Raw genomic sequence first — 17,255 nt, forward strand, 5'->3', positions numbered from 1 at the left:
TGTGAATTTGTGCGTAATTTCATAATTTAGTCAGTTTTAATGGCATGATTATGAATTTTAAAGAAATTAGACTTGACAGTGTGACATTTGATGACTTTGGAATGGACACACCGTCTGCGTGATACGCTTGTTGGTGGCAGGTTTAATCTCATGACAAAAGTTTGCAGAGGCTTTGCTGATATTTGTCGTGATATAAATCGGTCGCAGTTCGATCCTTACTTACAAACATATGTTTAGACCATGCAGACGTTTGCCGTTGTTATAAGGCAGTCGTATGTCGTACGATTGCCGGTGGTCGCTGAAAGGCTGAGGTAGGGCACAGCAGGAATTTCCTGCTCAAAATATGGAGCAGCCCGACTGGGGTAGTACCTCGACCTTACAGAAGATCACAGCAAAATAATACTGTTTTCAAGCAGTATTGTGTTCCTGTTGGTGAGTAAGGTGACCAGAGCTCCTGGGGGGATTGGGGATTGGGTCGGCGACGCGCTTGCGATGCTTCTGGTGTTGCAGGTGTCTATAAGCTACGGTAATCGCTTACCATCAGGTGAGCCGTACGCTTGTTTGCCGACCTAGTCACATAAAAAAAGGCTGAAGTGTATGTGTACTGTTGTTGTGTACTGTAAGTGTGTGTCGTACGTGAGGTAGAGCGCGCGGTGCTGCAGCAGAGTCTTGTGGTAGGTGGGCGAGGCGAGCGCCGCGGCGATGACGGAGCCCACGTCGCCCGCGCGCACCGCCACCGGCACCAGCCCGCCCGCCACGATCATGCCCTCCTGCCCAGCGAACTACACTTGAAGCCTTTCTAGGTGACGACTAGTTACCCAGAATGCTACTGGAACTAGTTAGCCACTCTACCCGTCTTTGTCATTTGCATGGCAATATTTAAAAATGTGATCCTTCGAGCCGGATTTCGGAACTACCGATTTGCATGACAATATTTAAAAATATGATCCTTCGAGCCGGATTTCGGATATTCCTACCGAAACTTTTCATTATATTATTTATACACTGAATATACATACCACTGAATATTTTTTACTAAGATTTAATATTAATATATGGCTCTAAAATTTAATTGAAGACAAATTTTTATTTGTTTTTTTTTTCTACCTAACATACTTGTATTATAAAACAATTAAGTTAGTTAAATATTACACATATCAATAGCATTAAAATTTAAATATTGTTTACCTGGTTTGAAGGTTGATTATTTGAGAGCAGCTGTGATAATATTTGTTTGACCGTCTTTTTGTCGCCTCGTTCTTCATCTTCTTCTGTGCCTAAATTGATGGATGTTAACATTACTAGGTTGATTATATAGTTATGACTTGAAATTTTTAAACGGTAACCATTACGGGTCATTGATAATCATTTTTTTTGCAACACTAAGAACAATTGTCGGTTAACAGAGTTAATTTTATCTTTCAGCGCTTCATTTCTATAAACATCTTGGAAAGATTTTCATCGAATTTTTACCAGCTAAAGCCAATATTTAGAATTTTGTTCTAATTTGTCTCAAATATGTCTGTGTGTTGGTCCGTCGAGTCCTTACTAGCAAAATGTACGAAAAGAGATCGCTACCACTTCTCATACTAAACACCTGACAACAATCTATTATTATGACGTGTTCTTTATTCTCATTAGAAAGATTAATAATTTAATAAGATTTAGTAAGTGTTTTGATTAAAACCGAAGCAAAGAATTTCTGTTTTTTTGTTGTTATATGTTACATATTTCAGTATGTTATTATTATATCCTAGCGGCCCTTACCTGTATGTTCCTTTTCAGAATCTTTAAGAAGATTTTCTGGAAATAAATAAATTTTATATTTTAGTACATGCAAAGGTATTTTGTACGTGTTCTGTCAAGTTTAATATACTTGAAATGTTTATACCTGCAACATCGCTAGTAGCGAAGTCTGTAGTCTCTTCTTGATCTGACTTTTCCTCAACTGTAACACAATCGAATCGTAAATGAGGATAGTCATAACCAAAATAAGTAGTATGTTAGTTTATAAAAGCTGAAAATCGTAATCACGTAACGGGTAAAAGGAGAGTAATTTTATTTTATTTAATTAGTCATTAAAGGATAACTAACAAAAGATACGTTAATAATAGTTTCTTACACATAAGCTTACAATAGGATGTAAATGTTCTTTAAATTTACAGGTTGTCACAATATGTATTACCGCATAAAGTAATTCAAAGAATTAGTTAATATTATGTTACTAGTTGATCCCATAACCTTGTTTTGCCATATATGTTATTAACCCCCTTAACCGCCTCACCTTATGACTTCGGGGTATGAAAAGTAGATGTTAGCCGATTCTCAGACCTACCCGATTTGCACACAATAACACACAATAATTCATAAAAACCGGTCCAGCCATTTTGGAGGAGTATGGTAACTAAAATTGTGGCACGAGTATTTTATATATTAGATTATAGTAGTATAGTCATTAGTTATTGATGTGTTCTAGTCGGACGGTCGCTTCCTCGCCACCATACACGCGCCCTGCACGTGTTCGCACGTGCCTCTCCCACACATCACCCATGCCCCACCCGTGCCCCACCCGTGCCCCACCCGCGCCCCACCCGTGCCCACCCGCACCCCACCCGTGCCCCACCCGCACCCCACCCGTGCCCCACCCACGCCCCACCCGTGTCCTCTCGCGCACAGCCGCACTCACCACCGTCGCCAGCTCGCGGGCGGGGCGCGTCCCGCAACATCTTCTCGCCCGCCACCACGCTGTCTCGGACGCCCCACAGCTTGCGCACCCGCTCTGTATACACCAAAATCACGTATAACGTCACGTCTATTCGTGCTAGGAAAATAGTGACATCACCAATTAAATTATAACACTCTGTTATACTGATAAGTTTAAGGCCATACTACACAGAGGCGATATAATGAGAATAAATTATTATAATGAAACAACTTTTTCGGTTAGCGGTTTATAAGGTTTTTTAGATGCCTGACGTTTCGGATACTTTACAGCAACTATGGTCACGGAAGGACAGTCTTCGAAAGAAACTGTTGTTTCATAATAAATGAGTGAAATTCACGTATAGATTAGAAGATAATTAATTAGTAAATTAAGATGTGTGGCAACGATGAATCAATATAGCGAATAGATTGTAGTTCATAACAGCATTTGTTTTTTATTCAAATTTGATATTCTGTAGCGACAACATACGAACAACATACGAACTAGAGAAAACTGAGGTATTCTACATCGCGATATCAAAGTTGTCAGAGCGATTGAGTATATATACAAGAACCTCACAAAAACCGTCGGGGCGGTGGCCCACACAGCACCCGTCTGGTCGGAGAATCCTCCCTTTTCGATGGCGGATGAGGAACTTAACACCTCGTTTCTCGCACACTTCAAAATTCCATTCAGAATCTAACGCAATATTTATATTAATCTAGCCTGATCTATAATATCTACAGAGCCCGCCATTCAAAGAAACGTGGTTAACAATCAAACACCCTAATCATTGTAACTAATATAGATTGTATTTAACAGTCGGCCTCTTACCAGCGAGTGAGGCATCGTCGTGCGTGGTGAGCGCGAGGTGTATCTGCTCCATGTGTTGCTTGAACGCCGCGTACGCCTTCTCGCACTCGGGCTCTGTCGCGTTACTGAATGTCTCGTGACCTGAAAACATGCACGTATTTATTGATCGCTTTAGTGAGAGAAAAATTTTTGGTCCTTCGAGCCGGATATAATTTTTCTATATTATTTTTATTTGTAATATAACCAACTTTTTATATATGAAAAAAGCAAAATTATGTATGTACTTTAGAGAAAATCAAATCTGACGTTACCTCTAAGCATAAGGTCGTTCAGTTGAGCGATGAGTGCGTCACGCATCTGTCGCGTGTCGTAGTTGATGGATATCACCTCCGGCGGTAGTTGTACCTCGTACGTTGTTATTTTGTTGTATCTACGGACAAATGTTTCAATTGACAAATAGTTCAGGAATTAATTTCTATTTATAATAAGTTTACGTATTTTCCTGCAATATTTATTTTAGTATGTGCATAATGATTCATTTTGTAGAACGATTGGGGAAGAAATAAATGTAATAGAAACGAAAGTTGTGTTACTCAAACTACACTAGAACCAGGATTGAGTATTTTAGGCTGTACCTACTTTTGTCGTGTGAAGGAATAGAGATGATTGAAAAATAGAAGTACTGATCAAATATTGTTTTATCAGCCATCGTACAGTTGGCGGCGCGCGTACCGCGGCGCGGACAGGCGCGTGCGCACGTACTGCGCCAGGAGACAGTGGGCAGTAGACAGTGAGCAGTGGGCAGTACCAGTACCGGAAGCAGGCGGTGGTGAGGCGCGACACGAAGGCGTGCGCGTGCCGGTGCAGCGCGTGCGCGCACTGGCGGCGCGCGTACCGCGGCGCGGACAGGCGCGTGCGCACGTACTGCGCCAGGAGACAGTGGGCAGTAGACAGTGAGCAGTGGGCAGTACCAGTACCGGAAGCAGGCGGTGGTGAGGCGCGACACGAAGGCGTGCGCGTGCCGGTGCAGCGCGTGCGCGCACTGGCGGCGCGCGTACCGCGGCGCGGACAGGCGCGTGCGCACGTACTGCGCCAGGAGACAGTGGGCAGTAGACAGTGAGCAGTGGGCAGTACCAGTACCGGAAGCAGGCGGTGGTGAGGCGCGACACGAAGGCGTGCGCGTGCCGGTGCAGCGCGTGCGCGCACTGGCGGCGCGCGTACCGCGGCGCGGACAGGCGCGTGCGCACGTACTGCGCCAGGAGACAGTGGGCAGTAGACAGTGAGCAGTGGGCAGTACCAGTACCGGAAGCAGGCGGTGGTGAGGCGCGACACGAAGGCGTGCGCGTGCCAGTGCAGCGCGTGCGCGCACTGGCGGCGCGCGTACCGCGGCGCGGACAGGCGCGTGCGCACGTACTGCGCCAGGAGACAGTGGGCAGTAGACAGTGAGCAGTGGGCAGTACCAGTACCGGAAGCAGGCGGTGGTGAGGCGCGACACGAAGGCGTGCGCGTGCCGGTGCAGCGCGTGCGCGCACTGGCGGCGCGCGTACCGCGGCGCGGACAGGCGCGTGCGCACGTACTGCGCCAGGAGACAGTGGGCAGTAGACAGTGAGCAGTGGGCAGTACCAGTACCGGAAGCAGGCGGTGGTGAGGCGCGACACGAAGGCGTGCGCGTGCCGGTGCAGCGCGTGCGCGCACTGGCGGCGCGCGTACCGCGGCGCGGACAGGCGCGTGCGCACGTACTGCGCCAGGAGACAGTGGGCAGTAGACAGTGAGCAGTGGGCAGTACCAGTACCGGAAGCAGGCGGTGGTGAGGCGCGACACGAAGGCGTGCGCGTGCCAGTGCAGCGCGTGCGCGCACTGGCGGCGCGCGTACCGCGGCGCGGACAGGCGCGTGCGCACGTACTGCGCCAGGAGACAGTGGGCAGTAGACAGTGAGCAGTGGGCAGTACCAGTACCGGAAGCAGGCGGTGGTGAGGCGCGACACGAAGGCGTGCGCGTGCCGGTGCAGCGCGTGCGCGCACTGGCGGCGCGCGTACCGCGGCGCGGACAGGCGCGTGCGCACGTACTGCGCCAGGAGACAGTGGGCAGTAGACAGTGAGCAGTGGGCAGTACCAGTACCGGAAGCAGGCGGTGGTGAGGCGCGACACGAAGGCGTGCGCGTGCCGGTGCAGCGCGTGCGCGCACTGGCGGCGCGCGTACCGCGGCGCGGACAGGCGCGTGCGCACGTACTGCGCCAGGAGACAGTGGGCAGTAGACAGTGAGCAGTGGGCAGTACCAGTACCGGAAGCAGGCGGTGGTGAGGCGCGACACGAAGGCGTGCGCGTGCCGGTGCAGCGCGTGCGCGCACTGGCGGCGCGCGTACCGCGGCGCGGACAGGCGCGTGCGCACGTACTGCGCCAGGAGACAGTGGGCAGTAGACAGTGAGCAGTGGGCAGTACCAGTACCGGAAGCAGGCGGTGGTGAGGCGCGACACGAAGGCGTGCGCGTGCCGGTGCAGCGCGTGCGCGCACTGGCGGCGCGCGTACCGCGGCGCGGACAGGCGCGTGCGCACGTACTGCGCCAGGAGACAGTGGGCAGTAGACAGTGAGCAGTGGGCAGTACCAGTACCGGAAGCAGGCGGTGGTGAGGCGCGACACGAAGGCGTGCGCGTGCCGGTGCAGCGCGTGCGCGCACTGGCGGCGCGCGTACCGCGGCGCGGACAGGCGCGTGCGCACGTACTGCGCCAGGAGACAGTGGGCAGTAGACAGTGAGCAGTGGGCAGTACCAGTACCGGAAGCAGGCGGTGGTGAGGCGCGACACGAAGGCGTGCGCGTGCCGGTGCAGCGCGTGCGCGCACTGGCGGCGCGCGTACCGCGGCGCGGACAGGCGCGTGCGCACGTACTGCGCCAGCGACAGCGACAGCGCGGCGCGCGACAGTCGTGCTCCACGCGACACGCTGCCACACGCATCGCAGCGCGACCAGAACATCACCTGCGACAAACGCCGAATTTCCTGACTTCAAACGGATAGTTCTGACTAATTTTGTCAAACTGACCCTCGTGTGTTTAGTGATAATGATCCAGCAAATATTTAATATAATACATATATATAATAAGTTACCAAATTAAATGTAGAAGTTTCCATTTTTTAAGGCTAAAGAAAAAAAGAATAAGTAAAATAAAACAAACACGTGAAAGAATCGATAAAATATTTCAAGAAATGAGAAAGTTATGGGACTTCTAAAGTTGCGCTCGCAAGAATAATTTTGCTACACGCGGATCCAAACGACGCAGCACGCATTCGCCGAATATATACGAATGTATTGTTGTGTAGCTGCTTACGCCGTTCGATTCGTATTTTGTTTATTACCCGACGGCAGAAGTTAATAAATGCCTACAAACATTGTATTGTTCCTATGTGTCAAAGCACAATAGTTAAAAATCCCAATAAATTTTTGAAGTTAAACTTCTTTACGTACGCTTGACTTGGGGAGTAAGCTAGTGAATGCGAGGCGAGAAACATAATAAGGCATGGCTACGTTACTCGTTGTTCAACTAACACAGACACACTGTTTACACAGATTTTCGGAAGGCCTTTGACAAAGTTGATCATAAAATGCTTTTCGATAAAACTGGCATTCAGTGGTATACCTGGTAACTTATGGCGCTGGCTTAAGTCTTACTTTATTACCAATAGGATTCAAGAGGTTGTTCTCAATGGTTGAGAGGCAGAGTTTATTTCTATAACAATCTCATTTCTGATTGATTATAACAAAATCAATTCCTGGTGTTCCTCAGGGCTCGAAGATGGGTCCTTTAGTGTTCATATTATTTATTAACGATATAAAAGACTGTTTTGAGTTCTGTAATATCTTACATGCAGTCGACTTAAAGAAGTACCTTACTTATGCTTATAGACAGTTCTAATGATCACTTCAAATTTCAAGCGGATCTTATTAAAATTTTAACTTACTGTATTTAACAACAAAATGAAACTGTATAAGCAAATGCAAGCAGATCACTTTCACGAAAAAGAAATATATTAGTCGCTTTAAATATGGGTTATAAAATGTACAACTAGATAAAGAAAAAAAAAAATATTAAATCCTTATCAATCATCTAATGGTGATTTGTTATATTCGTTGTTAATCATACTTCTTTTTATCACACCAAAAAGTAATAATAACCATAAACAACAAAAATTCACTCATTCATTACACAACTGACCTGTTTACTCTGTTCCTCCTTGGCTTTGTCCACGTTGCTGTGTCCGATGGTGTTGCACGTTATAGTGATACAGACATCTTCATGAACGAATCTGTATTATTTGAATAATTTATTACCACAATATTCGACAGTTTACTGTGTTGTAATAGCCTTCAATGAGAAGAACTAGTGAGTTAGTTCCAACATGACAGTATTAGCAGCAGAATATCACGGATATGTTACATAATAATGGTTTCAAGCCCAATTTCTGCATATTATTCTTATGTATTGAATTGTGAAACGATTACAATTGATGGCATGTACTTATAAAAATCACATAATTGTACTTACATCTATAATTCAAATTGAAGATAATATAAAATAATAAAAATCAACTAACTTCCTGACGTGCTGGTTCATGGGGATGTGGCAAGTGGCCGAGGGGCACTTGTGGTCACTGTTGAAGCAGTACTTCTCCAGGAACGCGCCAAGCGATATGTCGTTTCGACCGTACATTTCCATCGTTACGATCCTGTACAAGCAAACTATCAAATAGCTTTTATTTCTTTCGAAAAACTGTATACAATCCTGAATTTCCTCTATAAGCAAATTTCTAACCTTCTTAAGTTCAAGTATACGAGTAAGATAAGCTATCCTAATAGTACACTAATTCGTACTTACTAACAGTCAGGACGTAAATAGTTTTACTTTTTAATCGGGCAGTAAAAATAATGCTCCAAAGGGCCAAAAATTTCAAACTAGAAACTGTGATATAACAGCAAATAAATATTGGCACTGACCAAGGATTGACGCAGAAATCGGGGACGTTAGGCGACTTGCTACTATAGCTATACAGCAACAGGCTGAGCCGCTGGTGGTTCTCTGGAGACAGAGGATCCAGGGGCTCTGGTTCAGTTTGCTTGCTGGACTCTTCCGGTTCTATCCGCTTCACCACCGACGGGTTGTACCGGGGACATTCCGCTGGAAATCGTTCATACTCTTTAAGGATGTAGGAAATATCTTATTTATCTGGAATAGTCCGACTGAGAAGCACCTCTATCTTACAGAAGCGAAATTATATTGCTCTCTAGAAGTGTTGTAATTCTGCTCTTTGGGAGGGTCGAGGTAGGGTCTGCGATGAAATGCTCTTGCGGTGCTTCTGGTGTTGCAGGCATATATAAGCTACAGTAACCTATTACCATCAGGTGGGCCTAATACTATCTAAAGTAACAAGAACTGCTAAGGATTTTTGTCAGTGGCGAGGGAAACACACGTTTTTTTATACTAATCCTACAAAACAGGTTTGGGAAAGAGACTTTATTGACGATTATGAGACTTATACGACTCATTCGTAGTCTTATCCTAGTTCACGCACTTTCATTCAGCAAACGTTATCTTTCTTGCGTTTATCACATTTCACACAAAGGTGAGGTGTACCATCTACATATACAACGCTACAGATCATTATTTATTTCCGATGTAAGGAAGAAACAGTTTGGCAATTTTTTTATTTACAAGGTATTTTGCTAATGGCTATACTTAAGCTAGGTAGCGTGGGGGAAAGATGGCGAATGCTAGCGCGACCCCATCTCGCCCCACCCAGGCGGACGACTGCTCACACGTGGTAGTTTTTAGTCAGTAGGAGTCTGACATAACCCTCTGGCGCCCCCGCGCTGGAGGATATTCATTAAGGATTTTCCCCACGTAAAAAAAAGGTAGCGTGGGGGTGTGGTACGTACGTTTATGCTTATCTGCCATCAGCCGACAGCCAGTGGCGCGGAAGTGTGCGAGCGATGCTCTCATAGTGGGGTCGTCGGCTGGCAATGTTATAGGACGATCAATGAACGGATGGTTTTCCTATACACATTAAAAATATTCATTATATATATATATAAATATAAAAGAAAGAAAAAAAAACATGGTTTTATTCATTTGAATCAAGTGTCAATTTGACGTAGTTGTAGATGGGCCCTAAGATATTTATATCATTTTTATAAATGAGCATGGGCTGCCGCAGGAGGGGTGCAGCATTGGAGCAGAACCCTTGTGTCGGGGATGGGCGCGCGCGGCGGTTGCGCGGGGGCAGTGGGGGGTGCAGTATTGGAGCAGTACCCGTGTGTCGGGGCTGGGCGCGCGCGGCGGGTGCGCGGGCGCGCGCGCGCTGTGCGGCGTGGGCGGGGCGCGGGGGGGCAGCAGGCGCAGGGCGGGCGCCGGGATCACGATGTTGGGCGACATGCTCAGCACCACGTCGTCCGTGCACCACCTACCCACACACAGCCTCGCGTTAAGGTCGGCCAGTCACGAAGTGAGCAACCGCTTCGGTGTAGTGGTGTGTGTAGGCGCCTAAACACCGACGGTTGCGGATATTTGTATTTGTACATATATTTGTTTCCGATTTAGATTTCTGTACTTGTTGGTTCCCCACCGTACCCCGGAGAGCACATTAAGCTGCCTATCCCTATTGTTTTTATATACACCTGGTCATTATCATCATCATTAGTTATAGTAGGGAATATATCCGTCAATCCGTAGTGTGCTTATTTCAAAAAATACATGTGATTTTTGGTATGAAACTACTCCAAAATCTTACCATATAGGGTAAGGGGTTGAAAAGTCCACCAACCAACCATCGGTCGATTAATGGACGACCCCTTATTCAACGACATTTTTCACCTGAACACCAGAAACTATACATCTAAAGAATTCGATTCCGGGATCCCAAATCCCTGGAATTCAAGGTTCCCGGTAGCTTTTCAGTCCAAATAATCTCGGGACTTTCGAGATTAACAAAAATTATCAAAAAAAAAAAAAATAAAAATACATTTACAAAAATACGTTTACATTGTAGCCGTCGAAATTTTTTATTATTGATAGAATATTGTAGTGATAAATCGAACTCGCGGCTTATCCAATAAAGACAAACAAACAAAAATTCTCTCACCTTTCGCTGTGTGTATCTGCTTTCAATTTAGCTTCTTCCTTGGGCAGGAAAACATCGTCATCGATTGACATCCTGGACTGCAAAGGATCACTAAAATCTTTTATCGGGACACCGCAACTTAAGTTCTTATCGCTATCGGTCTTACGAGCGAACTTCGTTTTCTGCAGAGGATCGTCTATTTCTGATTTATCAACATCTGCATTATCTTCTTTATCATCAGTCACAGCATCCGCGTTATCACGAGATTCAATAAATTCATTATTAAAAGATTCAATCGTATTTTCAGTGGCTTTAGCATCACTTAGAGATTCAGGTTGAGTATTACCGAAGATGTCATCATTTTCAGAACTATCGTTACTAGACTTATTACCGGCGTTTTCTTCTTTAGTATGCGCGTCTTTTTTTAAAGCTTCATCTACTTTGTTTTTTGGTTCGTCGTCATCGTCTACAAAAGTACCCGGTTCGGGTAACACAGCTTCTATATCACCCAAAAACGCCTTTTCTAGTTTCCAATTGTAACAGGCTAAGAGCATAAATTTGACGATTCTCTTGAGGCGTATCAATTCTTGTAATGATCCACCTCGGAGTAGGATGCAACATCCTAGTTGGGGTTCAGCACAGCCTTCGAGAACCATCAGAGTTTTACTCGTAACTGAAAATAAATTTTAAATATATAATATTCATTGTTATTTTGGTTTAGTGAATGTGAATCCGATATGGTATTTTTACACTACACTCATTTACGGCCGCTGAAACTGTAACAAGAGACCAGCGTCAAGTATAGCAGTGAGTGCAGTCCGAGCGCACTCACAGTTCTTGACGTAGAAGCTGCGGCAGGTGCCCAGGCGCGGCGTGCCGATGCGCGCGTCGACGGAGGCCAGGCGCTCGGCGCGCGTGCACCGCGCCGCCCGCGCCAGCGCGCGCTCGCGCACGGCCAGCGCCAGCGCCAGCGCCAAGTGTGGCAGTGAGTACAGTCCGAGCGCACTCACAGTTCTTGACGTAGAAGCTGCGGCAGGTGCCCAGGCGCGGCGTGCCGATGCGCGCGTCGACGGAGGCCAGGCGCTCGGCGCGCGTGCACCGCGCCGCCCGCGCCAGCGCGCGCTCGCGCACGGCCAGCGCCAGCGCCAGCGCCAAGTGTGGCAGTGAGTACAGTCCGAGCGCACTCACAGTTCTTGACGTAGAAGCTGCGGCAGGTGCCCAGGCGCGGCGTGCCGATGCGCGCGTCGACGGAGGCCAGGCGCTCGGCGCGCGTGCACCGCGCCGCCCGCGCCAGCGCGCGCTCGCGCACGGCCAGCGCCAGCGCCAGCGCCAAGTGTGGCAGTGAGTACAGTCCGAGCGCACTCACAGTTCTTGACGTAGAAGCTGCGGCAGGTGCCCAGGCGCGGCGTGCCGATGCGCGCGTCGACGGAGGCCAGGCGCTCGGCGCGCGTGCACCGCGCCGCCCGCGCCAGCGCGCGCTCGCGCACGGCCAGCGCCAGCGCCAGCGCCAAGTGTGGCAGTGAGTACAGTCCGAGCGCACTCACAGTTCTTGACGTAGAAGCTGCGGCAGGTGCCCAGGCGCGGCGTGCCGATGCGCGCGTCGACGGAGGCCAGGCGCTCGGCGCGCGTGCACCGCGCCGCCCGCGCCAGCGCGCGCTCGCGCACGGCCAGCGCCAGCGCCAGCGCCAAGTGTGGCAGTGAGTACAGTCCGAGCGCACTCACAGTTCTTGACGTAGAAGCTGCGGCAGGTGCCCAGGCGCGGCGTGCCGATGCGCGCGTCGACGGAGGCCAGGCGCTCGGCGCGCGTGCACCGCGCCGCCCGCGCCAGCGCGCGCTCGCGCACGGCCAGCGCCAGCGCCAGCGCCAAGTGTGGCAGTGAGTACAGTCCGAGCGCACTCACAGTTCTTGACGTAGAAGCTGCGGCAGGTGCCCAGGCGCGGCGTGCCGATGCGCGCGTCGACGGAGGCCAGGCGCTCGGCGCGCGTGCACCGCGCCGCCCGCGCCAGCGCGCGCTCGCGCACGGCCAGCGCCAGCGCCAGCGCCAAGTGTGGCAGTGAGTACAGTCCGAGCGCACTCACAGTTCTTGACGTAGAAGCTGCGGCAGGTGCCCAGGCGCGGCGTGCCGATGCGCGCGTCGACGGAGGCCAGGCGCTCGGCGCGCGTGCACCGCGCCGCCCGCGCCAGCGCGCGCTCGCGCACGGCCAGCGCCAGCGCCAGCGCCAAGTGTGGCAGTGAGTACAGTCCGAGCGCACTCACAGTTCTTGACGTAGAAGCTGCGGCAGGTGCCCAGGCGCGGCGTGCCGATGCGCGCGTCGACGGAGGCCAGGCGCTCGGCGCGCGTGCACCGCGCCGCCCGCGCCAGCGCGCGCTCGCGCACGGCCAGCGCCAGCGCCAGCGCCAAGTGTGGCAGTGAGTACAGTCCGAGCGCACTCACAGTTCTTGACGTAGAAGCTGCGGCAGGTGCCCAGGCGCGGCGTGCCGATGCGCGCGTCGACGGAGGCCAGGCGCTCGGCGCGCGTGCACCGCGCCGCCCGCGCCAGCGCGCGCTCGCGCACGGCCAGCGCCAGCGCCAGCGCCAAGTGTGGCAGTGAGTACAGTCCGAGCGCACTCACAGTTCTTGACGTAGAAGCTGCGGCAGGTGCCCAGGCGCGGCGTGCCGATGCGCGCGTCGACGGAGGCCAGGCGCTCGGCGCGCGTGCACCGCGCCGCCCGCGCCAGCGCGCGCTCGCGCACGGCCAGCGCCAGCGCCAGCGCCAAGTGTGGCAGTGAGTACAGTCCGAGCGCACTCACAGTTCTTGACGTAGAAGCTGCGGCAGGTGCCCAGGCGCGGCGTGCCGATGCGCGCGTCGACGGAGGCCAGGCGCTCGGCGCGCGTGCACCGCGCCGCCCGCGCCAGCGCGCGCTCGCGCACGGCCAGCGCCAGCGCCAGCGCCAAGTGTGGCAGTGAGTACAGTCCGAGCGCACTCACAGTTCTTGACGTAGAAGCTGCGGCAGGTGCCCAGGCGCGGCGTGCCGATGCGCGCGTCGACGGAGGCCAGGCGCTCGGCGCGCGTGCACCGCGCCGCCCGCGCCAGCGCGCGCTCGCGCACGGCCAGCGCCAGCGCCAGCGCCAAGTGTGGCAGTGAGTACAGTCCGAGCGCACTCACAGTTCTTGACGTAGAAGCTGCGGCAGGTGCCCAGGCGCGGCGTGCCGATGCGCGCGTCGACGGAGGCCAGGCGCTCGGCGCGCGTGCACCGCGCCGCCCGCGCCAGCGCGCGCTCGCGCACGGCCAGCGCCAGCGCCAGCGCCAAGTGTGGCAGTGAGTACAGTCCGAGCGCACTCACAGTTCTTGACGTAGAAGCTGCGGCAGGTGCCCAGGCGCGGCGTGCCGATGCGCGCGTCGACGGAGGCCAGGCGCTCGGCGCGCGTGCACCGCGCCGCCCGCGCCAGCGCGCGCTCGCGCACGGCCAGCGCCAGCGCCAGCGCCAAGTGTGGCAGTGAGTACAGTCCGAGCGCACTCACAGTTCTTGACGTAGAAGCTGCGGCAGGTGCCCAGGCGCGGCGTGCCGATGCGCGCGTCGACGGAGGCCAGGCGCTCGGCGCGCGTGCACCGCGCCGCCCGCGCCAGCGCGCGCTCGCGCACGGCCAGCGCCAGCGCCAGCGCCAAGTGTGGCAGTGAGTACAGTCCGAGCGCACTCACAGTTCTTGACGTAGAAGCTGCGGCAGGTGCCCAGGCGCGGCGTGCCGATGCGCGCGTCGACGGAGGCCAGGCGCTCGGCGCGCGTGCACCGCGCCGCCCGCGCCAGCGCGCGCTCGCGCACGGCCAGCGCCAGCGCCAGCGCCAAGTGTGGCAGTGAGTACAGTCCGAGCGCACTCACAGTTCTTGACGTAGAAGCTGCGGCAGGTGCCCAGGCGCGGCGTGCCGATGCGCGCGTCGACGGAGGCCAGGCGCTCGGCGCGCGTGCACCGCGCCGCCCGCGCCAGCGCGCGCTCGCGCACGGCCAGCGCCAGCGCCAGCGCCAAGTGTGGCAGTGAGTACAGTCCGAGCGCACTCACAGTTCTTGACGTAGAAGCTGCGGCAGGTGCCCAGGCGCGGCGTGCCGATGCGCGCGTCGACGGAGGCCAGGCGCTCGGCGCGCGTGCACCGCGCCGCCCGCGCCAGCGCGCGCTCGCGCACGGCCAGCGCCAGCGCCAGCGCCAAGTGTGGCAGTGAGTACAGTCCGAGCGCACTCACAGTTCTTGACGTAGAAGCTGCGGCAGGTGCCCAGGCGCGGCGTGCCGATGCGCGCGTCGACGGAGGCCAGGCGCTCGGCGCGCGTGCACCGCGCCGCCCGCGCCAGCGCGCGCTCGCGCACGGCCAGCGCCAGCGCCAGCGCCAAGTGTGGCAGTGAGTACAGTCCGAGCGCACTCACAGTTCTTGACGTAGAAGCTGCGGCAGGTGCCCAGGCGCGGCGTGCCGATGCGCGCGTCGACGGAGGCCAGGCGCTCGGCGCGCGTGCACCGCGCCGCCCGCGCCAGCGCGCGCTCGCGCACGGCCAGCGCCAGCGCCACGCGCGCGGCCCGCAGCGCGTCCTGCACGGCGCGCGCCGCGCCGCCGCGCACCAGCACCACGTGCGGCCGCAGCGCCGTGATGCGCGCCGCGCACCGCGACAGGTACTCCGCCTCCTGGCCGATTGTACTTGTTACGATGGAATCAAACTTTTTTTTCCTTAGCCTTGGAGTAGTATTAATTTGTAAGTTATAAAAAAAATGGTGATTATTGTTTTAATTTTTAAAAAGTTCCAAAAAGTAACATTCTTCTATAGGGCACTAAAGTAAAATTTGAGTTGGAAATGATCATAATTGATATTTCTTAGATGTTTTAAAAAAATACAAGGCAATTTTTTTTTTATTGCAACCAAACATTTTGGCTCATCACTAATTTCAAAAACGAGTGAGCCACCTCAAGATGTTGAGTAAGATTTTTTTTCAAAATTAGATCACACCCCAAGTATTCTTTTAAAAAAATATTCAATGTACAGTTTTGACTTTCCTACCATTTAATTATATGTATAGATGAATAACATTGTTCTTCACGAAGCTCTCATTGGGTAATCCTAAGTCTCATCCAAAAGTCTCAAAAAAATTTCATGTGAACTACAGTAAACTTTTATATTGCTATGCGGTATACTTTAATATTATATGGGATAGCGTTAAAAATGTTCAGGGTGAAATTGATATTCAGAAATATTCATAATATAAAATAAAACCTTTACAATTAACACATTACCATAAAATATTGACATTTGCAATATTTTGTAAGCATTTTTTTTTTGGGCTCAACTTTAAAAAAAAACAAAAAAACAAAAAAAACAATTAATAACAAAAACAATTAATGACAAAAAACAATTAATAACAAAAAAAAAACAAATTAATAACAAATAGCTTTACGATAACATTATTTAACAAATTATAATTCGTGAAAATTTAAAATATAGGTAAAGAACATGGCCTATTTTATCACTCATGCTGTTCATTCATTTATACTCATTCACTTCTAAAAATATTATGACCACATCCCTATTTGCCTTTTCAAAAAAGATATTAAAATGTCATATTCACGTCATATTCAAAAATATTAGTTATCTGTACTCTCGGAATTCGTATTTTAGTAGTTTTTATGTGATTAAAATGATAAATTTTATTTGTTTTTAGTGAAATAAATAGTAAATGGAGTTTTACAAATGTCCGTAAGCTAATGTGTTGTGAAAGTGAGTGATAAATGAGGAAAAAACGTGAATTACGATTGACAGGGGTTTGTTTACCTTCCTTATAAGACTCTTCCAAAAAAACGGAATATAAGTAATCTTATCGCAGCTATTTTTGTTTATAAAGACTCAAATTTTTTTTTAAACAGACACCGCGCATCTGCGCCATCTGCTCCTGCAGCACCACTACGCAACGTTTGCTTTATAGTGACAGCAGTGACCTCACCGGAATTATTTTCAATCGTAAGTTTTCTTTTAATAAAGCAATAATCATAACAGCACTACGATGGAAAGGTATCGTTGGTAGCAAAAAAATACAATATTATTTTAAATTGTCATAATTAGTACCAGCTACTGCTACTAGGATCACTCCACATTTTTTTTTAATACCACTTAATCGACAAACAAGCGCATGTTCCTGATAATGAGCAGACACCTGAGACACCTTAGCCTACAAACGCCTGTAGCATCAGAAGCAACGTAACAGTGTTTCCTACCTACCCCCGACTATCTCCATGAGCTCTCGTCACCTTACTCACCACTGGGACACAACACTGCTTGAAAGCAGTATTATTTAGCTGTAATCTTTTGTAAGGTTGAAGTACTTGATGTACAATTCCTGCAATACCACACAAAGTTCGCTTTGTGGTTACAACAATGGCTAACCTTGCCAGAGCTATGTTTGGTCGTAAACTTTTTTAATGACCTTAATAATATGAATTGAGCGGACCCAAAAAAGATTCCTTTATCATTTAACTTACATTAACAATAAATGCAAAAATTTAGAAACTTATGAATCTAGACTAAAGTATTATAATCTCAAACCCTTAAGTACCCGTCGGAAAATAGTGAATATTTTAACTTTATACAAAATTATACATGGTTTAATGATCTGCCCAAACTTTTT

At 50.6% G+C, this 17,255-nt stretch overlaps 1 protein-coding gene across 1 annotated transcript in view; it reads right to left on the reverse strand.

Annotated features, from left to right (window-relative positions):
- Positions 1-17,255, reverse strand: part of LOC123659433 (putative 1-phosphatidylinositol 3-phosphate 5-kinase) — a 37,356-nt gene that overhangs the window by 7,168 nt on the left and 12,933 nt on the right. The window contains exons 12-27 of the mRNA XM_045594648.1: positions 15,014-15,266; positions 10,944-11,294; positions 10,643-10,850; positions 9,814-9,964; positions 9,441-9,558; positions 8,502-8,682; positions 8,102-8,233; positions 7,723-7,813; positions 6,288-6,487; positions 3,829-3,947; positions 3,539-3,658; positions 2,687-2,779; positions 1,892-1,948; positions 1,768-1,803; positions 1,189-1,277; positions 619-767 (exon numbers count right to left, since the gene is read on the reverse strand). Coding sequence (XP_045450604.1) covers positions 619-767; positions 1,189-1,277; positions 1,768-1,803; positions 1,892-1,948; positions 2,687-2,779; positions 3,539-3,658; positions 3,829-3,947; positions 6,288-6,487; positions 7,723-7,813; positions 8,102-8,233; positions 8,502-8,682; positions 9,441-9,558; positions 9,814-9,964; positions 10,643-10,850; positions 10,944-11,294; positions 15,014-15,266 — 2,348 coding nt within the window. The remainder of the gene's footprint in view (positions 1-618; positions 768-1,188; positions 1,278-1,767; positions 1,804-1,891; positions 1,949-2,686; positions 2,780-3,538; positions 3,659-3,828; positions 3,948-6,287; positions 6,488-7,722; positions 7,814-8,101; positions 8,234-8,501; positions 8,683-9,440; positions 9,559-9,813; positions 9,965-10,642; positions 10,851-10,943; positions 11,295-15,013; positions 15,267-17,255) is intronic.

This window comes from Melitaea cinxia, chromosome 14, assembly GCF_905220565.1.
Source record: "Melitaea cinxia chromosome 14, ilMelCinx1.1, whole genome shotgun sequence".
Taxonomy (NCBI): domain Eukaryota; kingdom Metazoa; phylum Arthropoda; class Insecta; order Lepidoptera; family Nymphalidae; genus Melitaea; species Melitaea cinxia.